At 45.4% G+C, this 16,181-nt stretch overlaps 1 protein-coding gene across 1 annotated transcript in view; it reads right to left on the bottom strand.

The window, feature by feature from the left end:
• LOC108512686 (uncharacterized) overlaps positions 1–16,181 on the bottom strand; it is a 94,060-nt gene that overhangs the window by 70,121 nt on the left and 7,758 nt on the right. Inside the window, exon 2 of the mRNA XM_017848044.1 lies at positions 1,247–1,691. Coding sequence (XP_017703533.1) covers positions 1,247–1,677 — 431 coding nt within the window. The 5' untranslated portion in view covers positions 1,678–1,691. The remainder of the gene's footprint in view (positions 1–1,246; positions 1,692–16,181) is intronic.

The raw sequence follows: 16,181 nt of genomic DNA, 5'->3' as shown, positions 1-16,181 counted from the left end.
ACCAGATTGCCAGGGTTCAAATCACTAATTAATATCAAATCACAGTAACAATGTGGTTGTTATCCAAGTGACCTTGAGAAAGTCACTTAACCTCTCTGTGCTCATCGGTTACATGTGGCTAATAACTGTACCTACCTCATAGTTATGGTAAAGATTAACATGAGTGGATATATGTAAGGCGCTTGGAATGTTGTCTGGCACTTAAAGACAGGTATGCAAGGCTCTAAACACTAATAATGCTGAGAGATGAACAACCAAGAGATTTGTTGAATACTGCCTATGCCCAACTCCTCTCTGAATCCCAGGAGCCTGGCATACATTCGGACTCACTGAACGAATGAATTAACTAACAAACATTAACATCCTTATGAAACAGAGATCAGCTCATTTACCCCTACTTGCATCATCCGGAACATTTACTGAAACCAAGTAGGTAAATCCCACCACGACCACCACCATCAAAATACACCTGTGACTAGTCTCTTTGCACTTGATGACATCTAGCAAGTCAACAATCTAAAGCAAGAAGACATAAAGACATACAGACCACAGGGCATGCCAGCATGCAGAATAAACTGCATCCAGAGGGCAAAACAAAGTCCTTCTATGGAGCATAAACCTGGGGCAACCGAGAATTAAGTGAAATACCATCTTCCTTTAATTTAGGACTCCTGAGAAGAAAAAGCCAAAATTCTCAACAGGTGTGAATTAAAGTCGGCCTTTTGCCCTACACAAACAGAGCAGAAATAAAGCCAGGAGTGGCCACACAGATCTTGGTCATTTTCTTCCATCCACTGGAGATGTGCCCAAAATGTAATCACTCATCCAAGGAGGATATTAAAAAGGCAGGGTTAGCTGCAGTTCCTGAAGGAAAGATGAAATAGTTGATCCACGTTGTGAAGGATTCTCCCTGGCTTTCAGGAAAGCTCAGAGAATGAAACAGACCCCAGTTCTTTCTCCACAGGCTCTTAGTAAACAAGTGAGCCTTGAGGGCGAGCCAGACTCACCCCCATCTGACAGCCGAAGGCCTCAGTGAGGCTGGACGAGGCCTACAGCCGGGTGGTGAGATCTGGGGCTGACCACAAGGACCTCACCCAGAGGATCCAGTCCCTCATTAGTCGCAGCACAGCTGAAAGCATCTCCCGACCCTCCAGGGTGGCCTCAGGGGGCCCATCCGCTCCAGGACCTCACCCCGACCCCAGGCCCAGCCAGCCATGCCCGCCCGCCGCATCCCCGCCATACTCACTCCCATTCCTTGCGCCGGGCCTGCGGGGTGCTCTGCATCTTGTGCGCCTCGTGGGCCTTGATGATGTCGCGCTGCTCGATGAGGCCCCCGCGCCGCCGCTTCATGACCTCGGGGCTCACCGGGAGGAAAGGGCTGGAGCCCGCCTCCAGTGCCACGGCGCCCTCCCAGCCCGGGCCCTCGCCCTCCTGCACCGGGAAGAAGTTGTCGAAGCCGGAGGCGGCGCGCGGGGAGGCCGGCAGCATGCCCACCTCGTCCGAGGCATCGGCCTCGAGCAGAGCGCACTGCTGGGGCCGCCATGCCTCTTCCTCCGGCAGGGCCAGGACGTGGCGGCGGCTGCCCGCGGACCCGGGCTCAGGGCTCCTCGCAGCCGGGCAGGGGGCGGGCTCGGGCAGCCTGCGGTCTGGGCTCAGTCCACGCATCTCGGGCACCATCACAGAACATTGCTCTGTGGGAGGGGAGGGCAACAAGGACGTTGGGAAGGTGAGGGATGGAGGAGCAAGGAGGAGGGGAGGGAGGGAGATGGTGGAAGGTCACAAGGACGAATAGGAGCAGAAAGAACGAAAGAGGTTAATAAGAGGTTAATGGCATTGCCCTCCAGGCCAAGGCTTCTGGCTTGCTCAGTGCTACATCCCGGGCCCGACCCACAAACTGGCACACAGTGGAGCTCAATAAATGATGTTGAAATCAGGAGCATCCGCAGTGGACCAGGCTGGGCGCCAGGTGTCCAGATTTTTAACAAAGTGGACTGGATTCTTGCTCTCATAAACTTACAGTCTACTGCAGAAGACAGAGGTTAAAGAAATAATGATATGCCCCGGTGATAAGGTTTCAAGGTGCTGCAATAAGAAGAGGAGAACTCTGAGGGCCGCACATCTCAGCCCCACCTCGGACAGCTAGCTGGCTGTTCCCTCACATTTTTGGTGGAAGAATCCCTCTAGCCCCTTCCCCAGGGCCCACTCTTGGGGGACTCCCACCCACCATCTGCTGCCCTGCCTCCCAAGCGCGCTTCTGGGGCGACCAAGCCACAAGGTGGCCTCCTTTTTTTTTTTTTTTTTTTTTTTTGAGATAGGATCCATCACCCAGGCTGGAGTGCAATGGCACAATCACGGCTCACTGCAGCATCAACCTCCGAGGGTCAGGTGATCCTCCCGTCTCAGCCTCCTGAGTAACTGGGACCACAGGCATATGCCACCACATTCAGCAAATTTTTTATTTTTTGTAGAGATGTCGTTTCCCCATGTTGTCTAGACTGGTCTCAACTCCTGGGCTCAAGCGATCCTCCTGACTCAGCCTCCCAAAGTGCTAGGATTACAGGCATGAGCCTCTGAGCCCAGCCTAAGAAGGACTCTTCTTGAGAACTGGGTCCTGTATGCAGATTCCTTCCGTTTTTTTTAATGCCTGTGTCTGCCTCAGGATCTGGGGCCATGTGTGACTCAGATGCCCTACTGCTCCCCTTGGCATCGTCAATCTCCTTTTCCATGCCAGGAGGATAGGACCAGATTGGCCTCTGAATGACATAACGCATTCAATCAGCATTGACTGAGAACTTACCATGTGCCAGGCATTGTGCCAGGCACTGGGTACAACAAATGAGCTGGACTTAGTCCACATCATCCTCATGGGAGAGACAGGAAGAACATCGACTATGACCACATGACAGGATGTGCTATGATTGGCGTAGGCCTGATTGCCAGAGGAGCGCATGAGAGTCGCACCTAGCTGGGCGCAGTGGCTCACACCTATAATCCCAGCACTTTGGGAGACCAAGGCGACCGGATCACTTGAGGTCAGGGGTTCGAGACCAACTTGGCCAACATGGTGAAACCTCGTCTCTACTAAAAATACAAAAATTAGCCAGGTGTGGTGGCGCATGCCTGTAATCCCAGCTACTTGGGAGGCTGAGGCAGGAGAATCACTTGAACCCGGTGGGCAGAGGTTGCACTGAGCTGAAATCACACCAGTACACTCCAGCCCAGCCTCTGTCCCAAAAAAAGAAAAAAAAGAGGGACACCTAGCCCAGCTGGGGGTGGTCAGGAGGGCTTTGTGAAGGAAAGGACCCTGGAGCTGGGTTAAACAGAGCTTGCCAGTTTAGGAACAGAATACAGGCAAAAGGAAGAGCAGATGCATGAGGGAGGATTTAGGGAAACCAAAGGATTCCTCCTGCCTCCCTGGTCACTCCTCTCTCCTCCTTTGTGTACCTCTCCTCCACTACTACACCCCTAAAGGCTGAGTCCAAAGCCATTGAGGTGTTTTCCCTGTTTTACGCCTCATGGTCCTGCCCAAGTGAAAGCAGCAGTCCAGGTGGGTGGCTGCTACTAGATCTTGACATGCTCCAATTAGCAAAGGTTTAACTTAATGAGAGACGTAAAAGTTATTCACACATTGCTAGTCCCCATAGCAGGTCTAAGTACTGGAGGGACAGTCCCTGTGGCTTGAGAGGGCCTGAACTTACCACCTTTTCAAGATACCTGCTTATTGCCTCCCTCCTAGCCAGGAGCCCAAAACCAGAATTCCTCCCAACTACACATCTTAGTGACCACAAGTGGCATCTAAGAAGTGTCCCATGCTCTACATGCTCAGAGGAACCCTGGCCTCCAGATCATTCAACCAGTGTTGGATGGTTGAGCACCCACTACATGTTGGGAGCTGTGCTGGGCGCCCAGGGTGGCATCCTCCCAGAACACTGACCTCCAGACACATCTCCCACTCCGCCTTCCCTGGGTTGGACTGTAAGTCAAATTGCAAGTCACAAAAACAAAGACTATTTCAATGGTTAGGAATCTTAAGGATGTAACCATATCAATTTATGGATGCTGAGGTCCAAAAAAGTAGAGAGCCCCACCCAGGATCATACTGCCAATAAAAAGCAGAGCTGGGAGAGAACTCAGATTTCAAGTCCTAGCTTATGGTTTTCTCCACTATATTGATCACACTGTCTCTACCACATGAAGCAGAATCCATAAATGCCTCTCCCAGCCCCCCTCCTCATTATGCTTAGATAACAAATAGAAACAAAAAGCCTGGATGAGAGGATGATCTTAGCACATACGTGATAAAGCCTGATGGGAGCATTCAGTAGACTCGGACGTCCCTGGAGCCCTAAAATACCTTCTCTATTTGTCCCCTTCTCCATCTTCAGCATCTGGACTGGTCTTCCTCACCCTACCAGCACCACACCCTAAGGCCTCAATGCTTTTGAGCTTGAACCTCCCAGGACATGATAGCCAGCACTAGGTACTTGGCCACCAAGGCCAGATCAAGGGATCAGGGAGAAGGAAGATAAAGGGTCCAGAATGAGTTTGGTAAGGAGGAGAAAATGTATTCTAAATCATGCCAACAGCTGGGTGGGTCCCTAGAAAGAGTGATTCATGTTCCTCACGTTGTCATTCTGTCTCAACTCCCCTTGAGGGATTTTAAATTTATCCTTCATTCCTACGATGTTTAAATGTCTCTCCTTCACCACATGCACGCACACACCCCTCCCCTGCTGCTCCCACTCCCTCCCCAGGCCTTAGCATCTCCAGCAACTCCAAGAATTCTCAGGCTCTGCTGGCTGCAGCCTCCTTTCCCTTGTGTCTCTCTGCGACAAAGGCTCCTGGGCCACCCTCCCAGGTCTCATCAGGCCACCAGTACCTGGCTCCCCACCTGTTTCCTGACTTATCCCACCCTCTCTCCTTACATGATTTCCTCTTCCCAGACACTTTGCCAATTTGAATCACATCTTTGCCAAAATTACAACAGCAATAATATGCACTGCTTTATGTTGTGAATATCAAAACATGAAATTATCTCATCTTTCCTTTAAGAATTTCTGTTAAACAACCCTTCTATTATTGATACAAATGTTCATCAGGAGGATCTGTCACCCCCACTGCTTGCCAAGCCGGCCAGTCCCCAGTTCTGGCTAGCACCAAGTGAGATCTCAAGCAATTCAGACAAGTTAGTCTATATCTTCTAGGAAAGGATACTTGAATCTATACTTAGCCTTCCCCCTCCAATCCCCAAATTCTGGCATTCCTTAAATTCCTTGAGATCAACAATTTCGTCTTGTTCATCTTTCTATACCCAGCACCTAGTACTGAGTTCAACTCAGAGTAGGTGCTTATGGTGACCATTAGTGCTGTTTGCCAAATATTCTGATTATTGCCCTGGTAGGATGTACTTCCTGGCCCTCTATGGTTGAGTGGGGCCATGTGACCATTCTGTCCAGTGAGTTGTGAGTGGAAGTGATATATGTTACTTAAGGCTAGCATTTAAATGCCAGTACAAAACTCTCTAGAGCAAGGATTGGTAAACACTGCAAAGGGCCAGAAAATAAATATTTCAAGCTTTGCACGCCATAGAATCTCTGTTGCAAAGGGCCAGAAAATAAATATTTTGAGCTTTGCGTGCCATACAATCTCTGTTGCAACTCTTCAAACTCTGCTATTGTAGCATGAAAGCAGCTAGAGAATATGTAAATGAGTGGGCATGACTGTGTTCTGATAAAACTTTATCTGTAAACTTTGGTCTTTCAGCTGCATTTCTTGGACTCCATTATTGTCATTCAGCCTATGCCCATGGAAGCAGGTTCTACAGAGAACCAGGCAAAAACAGGAAATGGAGATCTACAAGAAAACGAGGGGTGGACCCAGGTGAGCAGCTTCCTGAGAGCAAAGTTGCTGTCCTGTAGCTCACACTCAACACAGCTGAATGGAGGGAAAAGAGGGCCTGCTTAGAAATTAAAAGTTATAAGACCAGCTCTGCAAAACTTGCCCAAGAATGAGCTAATAAAAGCTTTGAGGGCACCTGTCTGACTCTAACCCTTGCTTTCTACCTACTTCTCTTCTTATTCTTCATTGCTAAGTTTGGTTAGTGGACAGAGGGTGTGATTTATGGGGATCCTGAGGAGGAAGAGGGTTTAGTGCAATCCAGCAGCCCCAGAAAAACCCTTCCCTTGCTTTTCAGGGCACAGTGGGATGGCAGAATAAGGGCTCTCCTCCTCCACCTCCACTCAAGCACCCTGCACTGCCAAAAACACTTGTGCTCATAATTACACTCCTGCCTACTTCTGAAATTGTCTTCCCTGTCACCCTTCTAGAGTCAAAGTCAAGATCTTTGTCCATGAAGAAATATTATGTCTTTTGCACCATCTTTCCCTTTATACTCTATCAAGAGTTTTACTTTATAATTCATCTGTTTTTGACTGCTTTAGAAATAATGGTCCGTGCACCCCTTTGGCTTATCTGTGCCTCTCAGACCCTTAAAGATGAGTCTGCCACATTGAGGACATTCATCTTCTTCTTCTTGGGTGCATGCCCATCCTATTCCCACCCCTCCACCACTCTCTTTCTGATTCCCCCAGAACATGTGCATCCTCTAACTATCTTGTGAGAAGTGGATACACCAGGAAGTCAATGAAACTTATGCTTTTTTAAGTCTACTATCTTCATTTCCTGAAAGTTCTGAGTTCAGCAAAGAAGTCTCCACTGCATATACCACCAAGCACATGGGCTAAGAGACAGTGGACAGAAATGGAACTGATGAGTACTATGATGTGAATGGTAGGCACACAAGTGTCCCCAAGCTGGCTCTGAGCTATCCTGGTTCTATACCCTCTGTCTGCTATAGGCTGGATGAGGGCAAAGATGTCCTAATTCCCACCTGTTAGAAATTAAAAGTTATAAGATGGAATGAATTTTTAGATATGATACTCTACAACTTATATATCATGCTGAGTTAATTGTAAAAATGATTCTCTTGAGAGAGAACTGATATGGTTAAATGGGTTTCCTGCCCAGCAATAGGAATGGCAGGGAATGACCTACTCAGCATATTCACCCGCCCACTCTGAAAGGAAATATTTCCCATGCAGAAATAAATATTAATCTAGGGATTTTTCTTAGCTGAGCCAGCCTGCTACCTGGCCGCAAAAGGAGGAGTAAAAGCTGGGCATGATTTTCATTTGCCATGACTTCCTAAGACTGCTCTTCTCAATCTCTAGTGTACATCAGAACCATCTACATTGCTGGTTAAAAATGCAGATTCCTGAATGTCTCTCCAGAGATTCTCATGCAGTAGATCTTGGGTGGGTTCAGAAATCTGCATTGTTAATAGACACCCTTTCCCCCTAGGAATCATGTCTTTAAACACTGTCCTAAAAGCAGTGTGTCAGCCTGAGAGGTTGTGCTAAGTTGGTAAGAGGTGTTGTCCTGGATGAGTCAGGTTGTTAAAAGCCGCCAGAACAGTGTCCTTCTCAACCATTCCCAGTCTATATCATGAAAAAAACACAGCAAAACACACCCAGGGAGAGTTTCCTGACCCACCCCTACTCCCTGCAAAGCTCTATTCTGCCCTGGACTGGCATCAGTTTTTGCCCACCTCACATTCCTCTCCCACATGCCTATGTTGTTATGGTGACTGTTCAAGGATGGGCTAATGTCCAACAGCAATTTAACAGGCTGGTGCATTCTGAATGTAAACCAGGACTCAAGGAAAACACTCAGCTTCAAACATGGAGTGTGCACTAAGTCAGCCTGAGTCTCTGCGGAGGAGTCGAAAGAGTCCATAGTCCGGTATCAGAAGCTCTGGGTTCAGGTTACAGTTCTGCCACTTGCTAATCAAGCAAGCTTTAGCTTGACTTCTCTAGGTCAGTTTTCTCACATAAACAATGAGGATAATAATATAACCTGCCCTACAGAAGCCTATGATAAGAATCCAGATAGTATCTGGGGAGGAACTTGGAACTGTAAGTTAGGTAAATATAGGGCAAAAAAACAGAAGTTAGGACCCTGAACTCTGGAGCTAGGTATGAATCCCAGCTCCACTCTCACCAACTGAATTCCTGGGCAAATTACATAGCCTTGCTTATCTTAATCTGTAAAATGATCATTAAGAGTAGATACATCCACTTTGGCAGGCTGAAGTGGGTAGATCACAAGGTCAGGAGTTTGAGATCAGCCTGGCCAAGAATATGAAACTCTATCTCTAATAAAAATATGAAAAAATTAGCCAGGCATGCTGGCGGGCGCCTATAATCCCAGCTACTCAGAAGGCTGAGGCAGAGAATTTCTTGAACACAGGAGGTGGAGGTTATACTGAGCCAAAATCATACCACTGCACTCCAGCCTGGGAGACAGAACGAGACTCCATCTCAAAAAAAGAGAAAAAAAAAAAAAGTAGATACATCATAAAGTTGTAAGAATTAAATACAGAAGCTCATAGAGCAGCACCTGGCCATAAAAATTAGCTACCATTTCTATTATGTAAAATAACTTATGTTTGTATTAAACAACCTCAAAACATCTCAAAATATCTGTAGCTTAATAAAATAAAAACTTATTTCTCTCTAATATCACTGTCTAATGATGCAAGTTGCCCTGGAAGATGGGAAAGAGAGACTGCTCCACATAGTCATTCAGGGAACCAGGCTCCTTTCATTCAGTGGCTCCGCCATCCCCTGGGGAAGGGTTCAGCAAATTTTTTTCTTAAAGGGTTAGATAGTAAATATTTTAGGCATTGCAGGCCATGAGGTCTTAGCTGCAACTACACAACTCTGCCTTTTCACATTGCTTTCAGTGTGAAAGCAGCATAGACAATATATAAACAAATGGATATGGCTACATTTCAATAAAAATTGTATTTACAAAAACAGGCAACTGGTCCTGCTAACACCCAAGCCTTGGACCTCAGAGTCTTCCTAAGCTCTTTTCTCTCCAGCTGGGAGACAAAGAAAAGAAAAAAGCACTTGGAAGATTTTGCATGAGGCTTACGAGTAAGGCCTGGAAGTGGTGTGTATCAATTCTCCACATTCCATTAGCCAGAATTCAGTCACCTGGCCCTGCTTAATCACAGGAGAGCAGAAATGTAGTACACATGCATGCCAAGGAAGAAAAGGAGAAAACCAGTATCAATAAGCACTGGCAATCTCTATTACCCTATTGCTATTTGTATTGTGTTATAATCACAAAAGCAAATACAAATGCAAACACTTACAAATATGTCAAATACGTGGAATATTGGCCAGTCTACCTGTGGAAGGGAATTAGTTGATTGCCAAAAAATTGCTACATCATAATGTGTAGAGAGATAGGTAATCAGATTTTTTTTTTTTTTTTTTTACATAAAAGAAAAGGAGAAACTCTAAATGTTGCGGCAATCAATATACCAAAGGATCTTGATGATTTGGAAAACAAGACCTCAAAAATATTAAGTGTTGGTGGGTCTTCATCAATTATATAGAAGGTTTACATCACAGACATATTTATTTCTGCAGTCCTTTGATTAATGACTACCCCTTCCCAGCTAGCCTTGAAGCTACGTGAAGGCAGAGACACCTTCTGCTTTATTGACTGCTGTATCCCCAGCAGCTGCAATTGTAAGCATTCAGTAAGTGCTTATGAAAGGAAAGAGTAAGGGGAGGAGAGAGGGAGGAAGATAAACAGGTACGGAGGAGGGAAGATATGTTGCAGTTTCCCATACTTTTCTAAGGAACTTAAGGGAGGTAGAAAACTTAGGACAGAAAACTACTCCTCAGATAGCCTCTGAAAGGAAAAGTCACTAGGAGTCAGTAATAGTTATAACTGGAAAGAAAATAAAATGCTACAATCTCTTGGACTTGGAGAAACAAATTGAAGTTCCACAGTTATCTAGACTGGGATAGAGAAGGGCTAGGGGCTAACTTCCAGAAGCCTCTATATAGTCCCTGAAGGGTGTTTGTCCAAACCACTGCAGCATCAGGCTCAGACAACGGCATCTACAATGCTGCAAAATCTTCTCCAATAGCCTCTTTTCTATCAAAACATTCTCAAGTATCAATCCCAGTAGCACTGGGGATCTCCAGTTAGAGTCTCATAATATCCCTCCCACCCACTCAGACCAAGATTACTTGAAGTGATTTTCTTGGAGGTAATTGTCTTTTAAAGGGAGTATGTTGCTACTGCAGTAAAGTTATGGACAGCACTGTTTGTGCTGGCAGATTAAATCTCCTCTCTGAGCAGGGTCATAACAGCAGCACAGGCTTTCAAAGGTACTAGCCCAGGGGCATTCCCTCATGCTGCAGCTCTAAGCAGGGAACATGGTTTGGACTGGGAGAGCCAGTCTGAGTTGCCACCTAGGGAAACAAGAACAAAGCCCAAAGCCGGGCATATGGGGCCTACAATGTGGTCTTCATGGAGGACACCTTACAGCCCTCAAGTGCCTCACATGTTGGCCAGTTGTGAACTCCTGTGCTGGTGGCCTGAGCTGTTCCCCATCTGGCTGCCAAGTCTGGCCCCTTCTAGTCAGATTCCATCTGACCTATCCCAGAACCCAGCCTTTGTGCACACCTCAGCTGTGATCCAGCACGTGGGAAGTTACAAAGAAGCTTGACAACGAGTGGGAAGATCTCGGGTTAGGATCTGGATACACAGGAGCTGATAGAAATGGAAGAAGGGCATACCTGTGCCTCCAAAGCATATCTGATCTCTGAAAGCTTTTAGGATCTTTTCTTCATTCCACTCTCTTCTCTGTGCCCTCTGATTATTCTGTTTTGTGCTTTTTCTTTCTGGTCATTTATTACATATTTTACCACATGATTACCAATAATGATGTTATAATTAACCTGCTTTTTAAGCCAAAGAATTCATTGAGAACAAAATTCACTTTTCTAGAGATAATGTGGCCCAAAGGATTTTTAACTCAATAAATGCATACTGAGCACGATGTTGGCAATTCCAGGTGCACAACACAGACTGGTGTTCCCTGACATTCTGCAATAAGACACAAGGCACTTGTAAGATAAGACCAACAATTACAATCCAATTGAAAGTGCCCACATCTCTCCAATGATCTAAAAAGGAAAACTCTAGTAGGCACTATGTTTACCTCCTCAAGATCGCTCCATCCCCCAACCTTATGCACTGTGCATACAGTTTGGGGGATGGGCTCCAGCGCCATGGCGGGTTCTAATTAGACTAATCCAGTCAAGGTAACCACATCCCTTTGTCAGTGATTAGTTGAGAAAAGGGCATGTGACTCATTTAAAGCCAATGAAGTATAAGGTAACATGTACTAAGATTTTGGAGGGAAAATCTCCCAGCTTTTAAGGGAAGGCTAGAAAAAGAAGTGGTCCCTCTCTGCCTCTGGACAGGGTTCTGCACAGATGCAAACTGTGAAACCGCTGCCACCACGTCACTGCCAACTGAGGATAAGCCTGCCACATGGAGGAGAGGAGGGCCAAGAAAATCACAAGAAATGGAGAGGGAGTCCCAGATTCAATCAACCTGGAAGCCACCCCACCTTAGACCACCAGCAATATGAGCCAATACAGCTCCTACTGGCCAAAGCCCATTTGAGTCAGGTTTTCTGTTACTTACACCCCAAAGCACGTTAGTTGAGGGAGTTCCCATATTCACCTGCACAATTACAAGATTGTAAATACTCCACAAGCCTACAAAGCCATTTAATTGTTCTGATCACAGCAAGGCGGGGAGTCTTCTTATCCCTCTCTATGTTTTTTGGTTGTAGTTCATGCTCTATAAATGCACACTGGGACTTCACTTTTACATAAAATTCTTGGTCAGTATTCTAATTCTAACAATCCTTAGAATAATGGAAAAATGACTCAACCTAAACTGAATAAAGTTAAGTTCAATTGGGCAAGCAGTAAGTTTGAGGTGGGGAAGTGAACACTGCATTAGATTATATGTAAAAGGCCTCTCTGCAATTAAGTAGGATAGAATGAGAATGAGGGGTCATACTAGACACCACCTCCACCACCATCATCAATAAAAATAATGGTTAATATTTTTTGGGTTTTAATTTTATACTAGATACTATAAGGGGCTTTTATGCAACAAATCCTTTAAATTTTACTTAATTCTCAAAAAAAATCTTAAGAAATAACTATTACTGTGAACTCAATTTTACAAATGAAAACTGAGACTTAAAAGGATTAAATAATTTTCCCAAGATTAGGGTCACACAGTCATTAAATGGAAGAGCCTCTTATCTAGATCTGACTGACTCCAAATGCCATGCCTTCATCTACTGCACCGTGCTGGCTCTAATTATGGTATGAGTTCCATTTCTTGAACTCAAGACCCGAAATTCATGTTTATTAACCAACCTATTGGGTGAGTACTTTTATCTTTCCCATTAAGTAAATAAGAAAACAGGGCACAGAAACTTACCCAAGGTCACATAGCTAGTAACACTGTACCTAGAATTCAAAATCTGATTCCTTACCCAATGTCTCTCTGGAAGTTGAAGTAAGGATAGTATAGGCTGTACTTTGAAATTGGATGGGCCCTCAAATAGTCCTGTCCTGACTGTTTGTATGTTTCAGTGATGGCAGGTACATATGTACATGTAGGTGCAGGGGGGTAATAAGTTCATGCATGTTTGTGTCATATTTGTGCCAGGTGCATGTTTGTGCCAGGTTCCACCTGCCCCCTCCCCCCAGCCTGGCTCCTTGTCTTTAAGCAGGTCCATGTAGAGGAAGCAGAGCTGTTGTCAGCAGCACTTTCTACTAAGCACAGCGCTGCATGGGAATGGAATATGCTCAGGCTTGGCACAACAGTCCTGGGCCTCTCCAAGCAGCATCATCACATAGCAAGCTCTCAGACTGCCCCAAGAGGTAAGGGAAATAGGGGTGGATCATCCTTTGTGATCTTGTGATTGCCTGATGGGAATCAAGTGATGGCTCTGCTCTGGGAGGAAACTAGGAGGAACGGGAAAAATGAGTCTTGGGACCCTTCCCACCTCTTTCCCTGGCCCCTGGGCTCTCTCTCACCACCTTAGACCTCTGTCCCCCAGCTACCAGGGTCTTCACACCACCCTCTAGCTGTTACCAAATTCCTATCTTCACCACAATATTCTACAAAATCCACCATGATTATGGCAACACTACTCTTCAATCCAAAAAGGAAGTTAACTGGTCTGAAAAGAATATTTTTTCTGATTTGCAAATTTATATAAGAAATACCTCATCTGGTTACAAAAATTGGTATACATTTAGCTGTGTTAGCAGATCACCTTCTTTGAAAATATATAATGATACAAAACGGGAGTATGAGATTGTCTGGGTCATCAATCATCACACACAAGCTCCAAAGTGGCCCATCCTACCTTTCTTCTACTTCTCAGACCAAACACAAGTCCCCCAGGGCGACGTTCTTCATTGGAGATGAAAATCGCTGACATAAATAGGCCCCCTCTAAGGTGTTGGTGTTCTAGAGAGCTGGGCCACTTAACAGCCAGGCAGTAATTCCAAGAGGAGTCAAGAAGAAGGGCGTCTGCTAGCAGGTATAAGAAAGACCCAGTGCTGCAAAGTGGAGGGCTGCCGCTTCCTCCTGCTACACATCTTTCAAGCATTTTAGCCTGATGTTTCCTATATAAAAATCAGTGCAATTTTCACTGGAACTAGTTGAATCACAGACAATAGGGAAGCTGTGTGACAAGAAGCCCTCCTTTATTGTATGAATTATAAATATTAACTTCCTCTTTTTGAGCCAAGCACCATACTGGAGGTTTTACAAGCCTTACTAGCTAATCTCCTCAACAATCTTTAAGCTTTTTTTTTTTAAAGTGAACTGAGTCATTCACTCATTCATCCAACCATCTACTTATTCAATACATTGACAATAAGCACCTATTACATGCCCGGCATTGTGCCAGGCACCGGAGTTTAAAACAGAAAAGTAAACAGATTCTAGCATGAACCTTGATTTGTGCTCAAGTGGAAAAAACAAATAAGGTTCTCTGGGAGGCCCTAGAGGGTCTTGGGGAGTTGAGGAAGCTGCCTGGAGGACAGGGTGTTTAAGCAAAGAACTGTGCATCATGTCAGGGTCAGCAAGGCAGGAAGGATGGGAGTTAGGGTGGACTGCAACTGAAACAGTGTGGTTGGAGTAGGCCTCATCGAGAAGGTGACATTTCAGCATAATCGAAGTAAGTGAGGAAGTGGCAATTCTGATATAGGGAAGACAGAAAAAGCTGCACAAAGGCCTAATGAGGGAGCATGCCTAGAATGTTCCTTGCTAGGAGCAGCAAGGAGGCCAGTGTGGCTAGAACAGGAGTAGCAGCAGATGATATCAGCGATGTAATGTTAGGAGGCAGATCACAGGGGGCCTTTGCCTTTTGCTCTGAGGGAAATGGGAAGCCTCCAGAGGGTTTTAAGCAGGCATGACACTCCTGTGTAGCTGCCGGTGAGGACAAACTGTGGGAGAGCAGTAGAAGAGGCAGGGAGACCAATTGGAAGCCATTGCAGCCATAATACAGCAAAGCGTGACCCTCTCAAACCCTGGACAGAGACAGCTTTGCAAAGTGCCTGATCAATAGGAGCTCAATGTACCCCAAGGGAAAACACAGAACATCAGGACTGGGAAGAGGCAGAGAGAGAGGGCCTGAGATGGCCCCTTCCCATCCCTAAAGCTCCTGTGTCTCCTGAGTGGTGCAGGAGGCTCTGTGAAGATTTCCTGTCTTCAGCACACAATCTTGAGCCAAAGAGGGGCACGGGGATCTTGCCAATGGTCCTAAAGGGGTCTCAAGGCTTGGGCAAGGAGGAGACAGGGTTCATGTATCAGGAGACTCTTGTCTTGATAGGACATGCTTGGTAGGGCATGCGGATGCTTCAGCAACTGATGTGGTGGGGGAGAGGTGTCAGTGCCCACAGACAAGGAGGGCCCTCTTCCCTGCAGCCACCGCCAGTCTGCAGCCTCCCAAGAGGGTCTGCAGCCCAGATGCCCAACCCCAATGTCAGGCTACATAAGCTTCAGGAAAGGAGGAGTAGCAGGCAGCTGACTGTATATACATCAAAGGAATGACATATATAATCAAAGGAATGGTAAATCATCAGTTAACTAGAAAATCTCTGGCTAGAGCTAAGGTAAAACATAACTTTAAAAAGATCAGGTTGTTTTCCACTAAAGTGGCTAGAAACTCAGAAATCTAGCAAGGTTCTGGAAATAATGAATGCTAGATTTTTATAATCTGAGTTTTGTGAAGCAAATTCACATCTGCTTCACAATGTACCCCTGGGTCGGGGGGAACACTGAGATACAGCATAGAACCACAGTAGATCAGATTCCATATTATTTATCTGGGTCATCTGTACGACTCATCCTTCAGAGCAGTTAGGGCTAAAATTCAGCAATAAAGGTCTTAAATGTTCAAGGTCACCACTTAGGGTCTCACCTGTAATTTTTACAGTCTAAATGTCCATTACTACGGCATGGGTTTTGTTAGCTTCATCCCAGGCAATGATATCCATGAAATTGTGGTTTGTTGTACTAATTGCATTTTTACTATTTTAACAGTAAATTCCTCACCAAAGAAAATCGTCAAGCATACCACCCTGTGGGAAACATCTAACAAGTGACACTTTGGGAACCACTGTCCTCACTGGCATGTAGTATCTACATAATAATAAACAGTCATCTCAGGTGTTAATGCGGAACATGGGGTGAGAACATTAAAGATCCCCTGAGCAATCCTAGTCCTGCTGGAGTCAGCTCAACCACATTGCCTCCACAGTCATTCAGTCTTTGAACACCTCTGTTGACAGGGATTTCACTATTTCATTACCACCCTCCTTTCCCCACCACCCAAGCAACTATTCCAACTTTAGATAGCTCTATTAGGATGATCTTTCTTATTCTGAGCTGAAATCAATGTGTGTCAACACAGAAATCAATGGTCTGTAAGGAAACGCAATTCATTCACCTGTGGCCACCTGGGACAATCTAGAAAAAGAGGATGTAATCAGCAATAAAAGCAATGAAGAGAGGCCAAAAATCAATGTATCTCCTGCCAGAATAGCTCTACGGAAATAACTCAGTGTTTTCTCAACTGACTTAGAAGACCACAAGATTTTCATTTGCTTTTTTCTTTTTTTTCTTCTACCTCTTTTCCTTTAAAAAAAAAAAAAAAAAAAAACTCTCTGAGTTTTTTTCCCTGTGAAAAGCTAATTGTAACTTTC

The sequence above is a fragment of the Rhinopithecus bieti genome, unplaced genomic scaffold (assembly GCF_001698545.2).
Source record: "Rhinopithecus bieti isolate Rb0 unplaced genomic scaffold, ASM169854v2 scaffold_27006, whole genome shotgun sequence".
Classification (NCBI taxonomy): Eukaryota; Metazoa; Chordata; class Mammalia; order Primates; family Cercopithecidae; genus Rhinopithecus; species Rhinopithecus bieti.
Note: the sequence above shows the minus strand (reverse complement) of the source record. Positions and strands in the feature narration are given on the sequence as shown.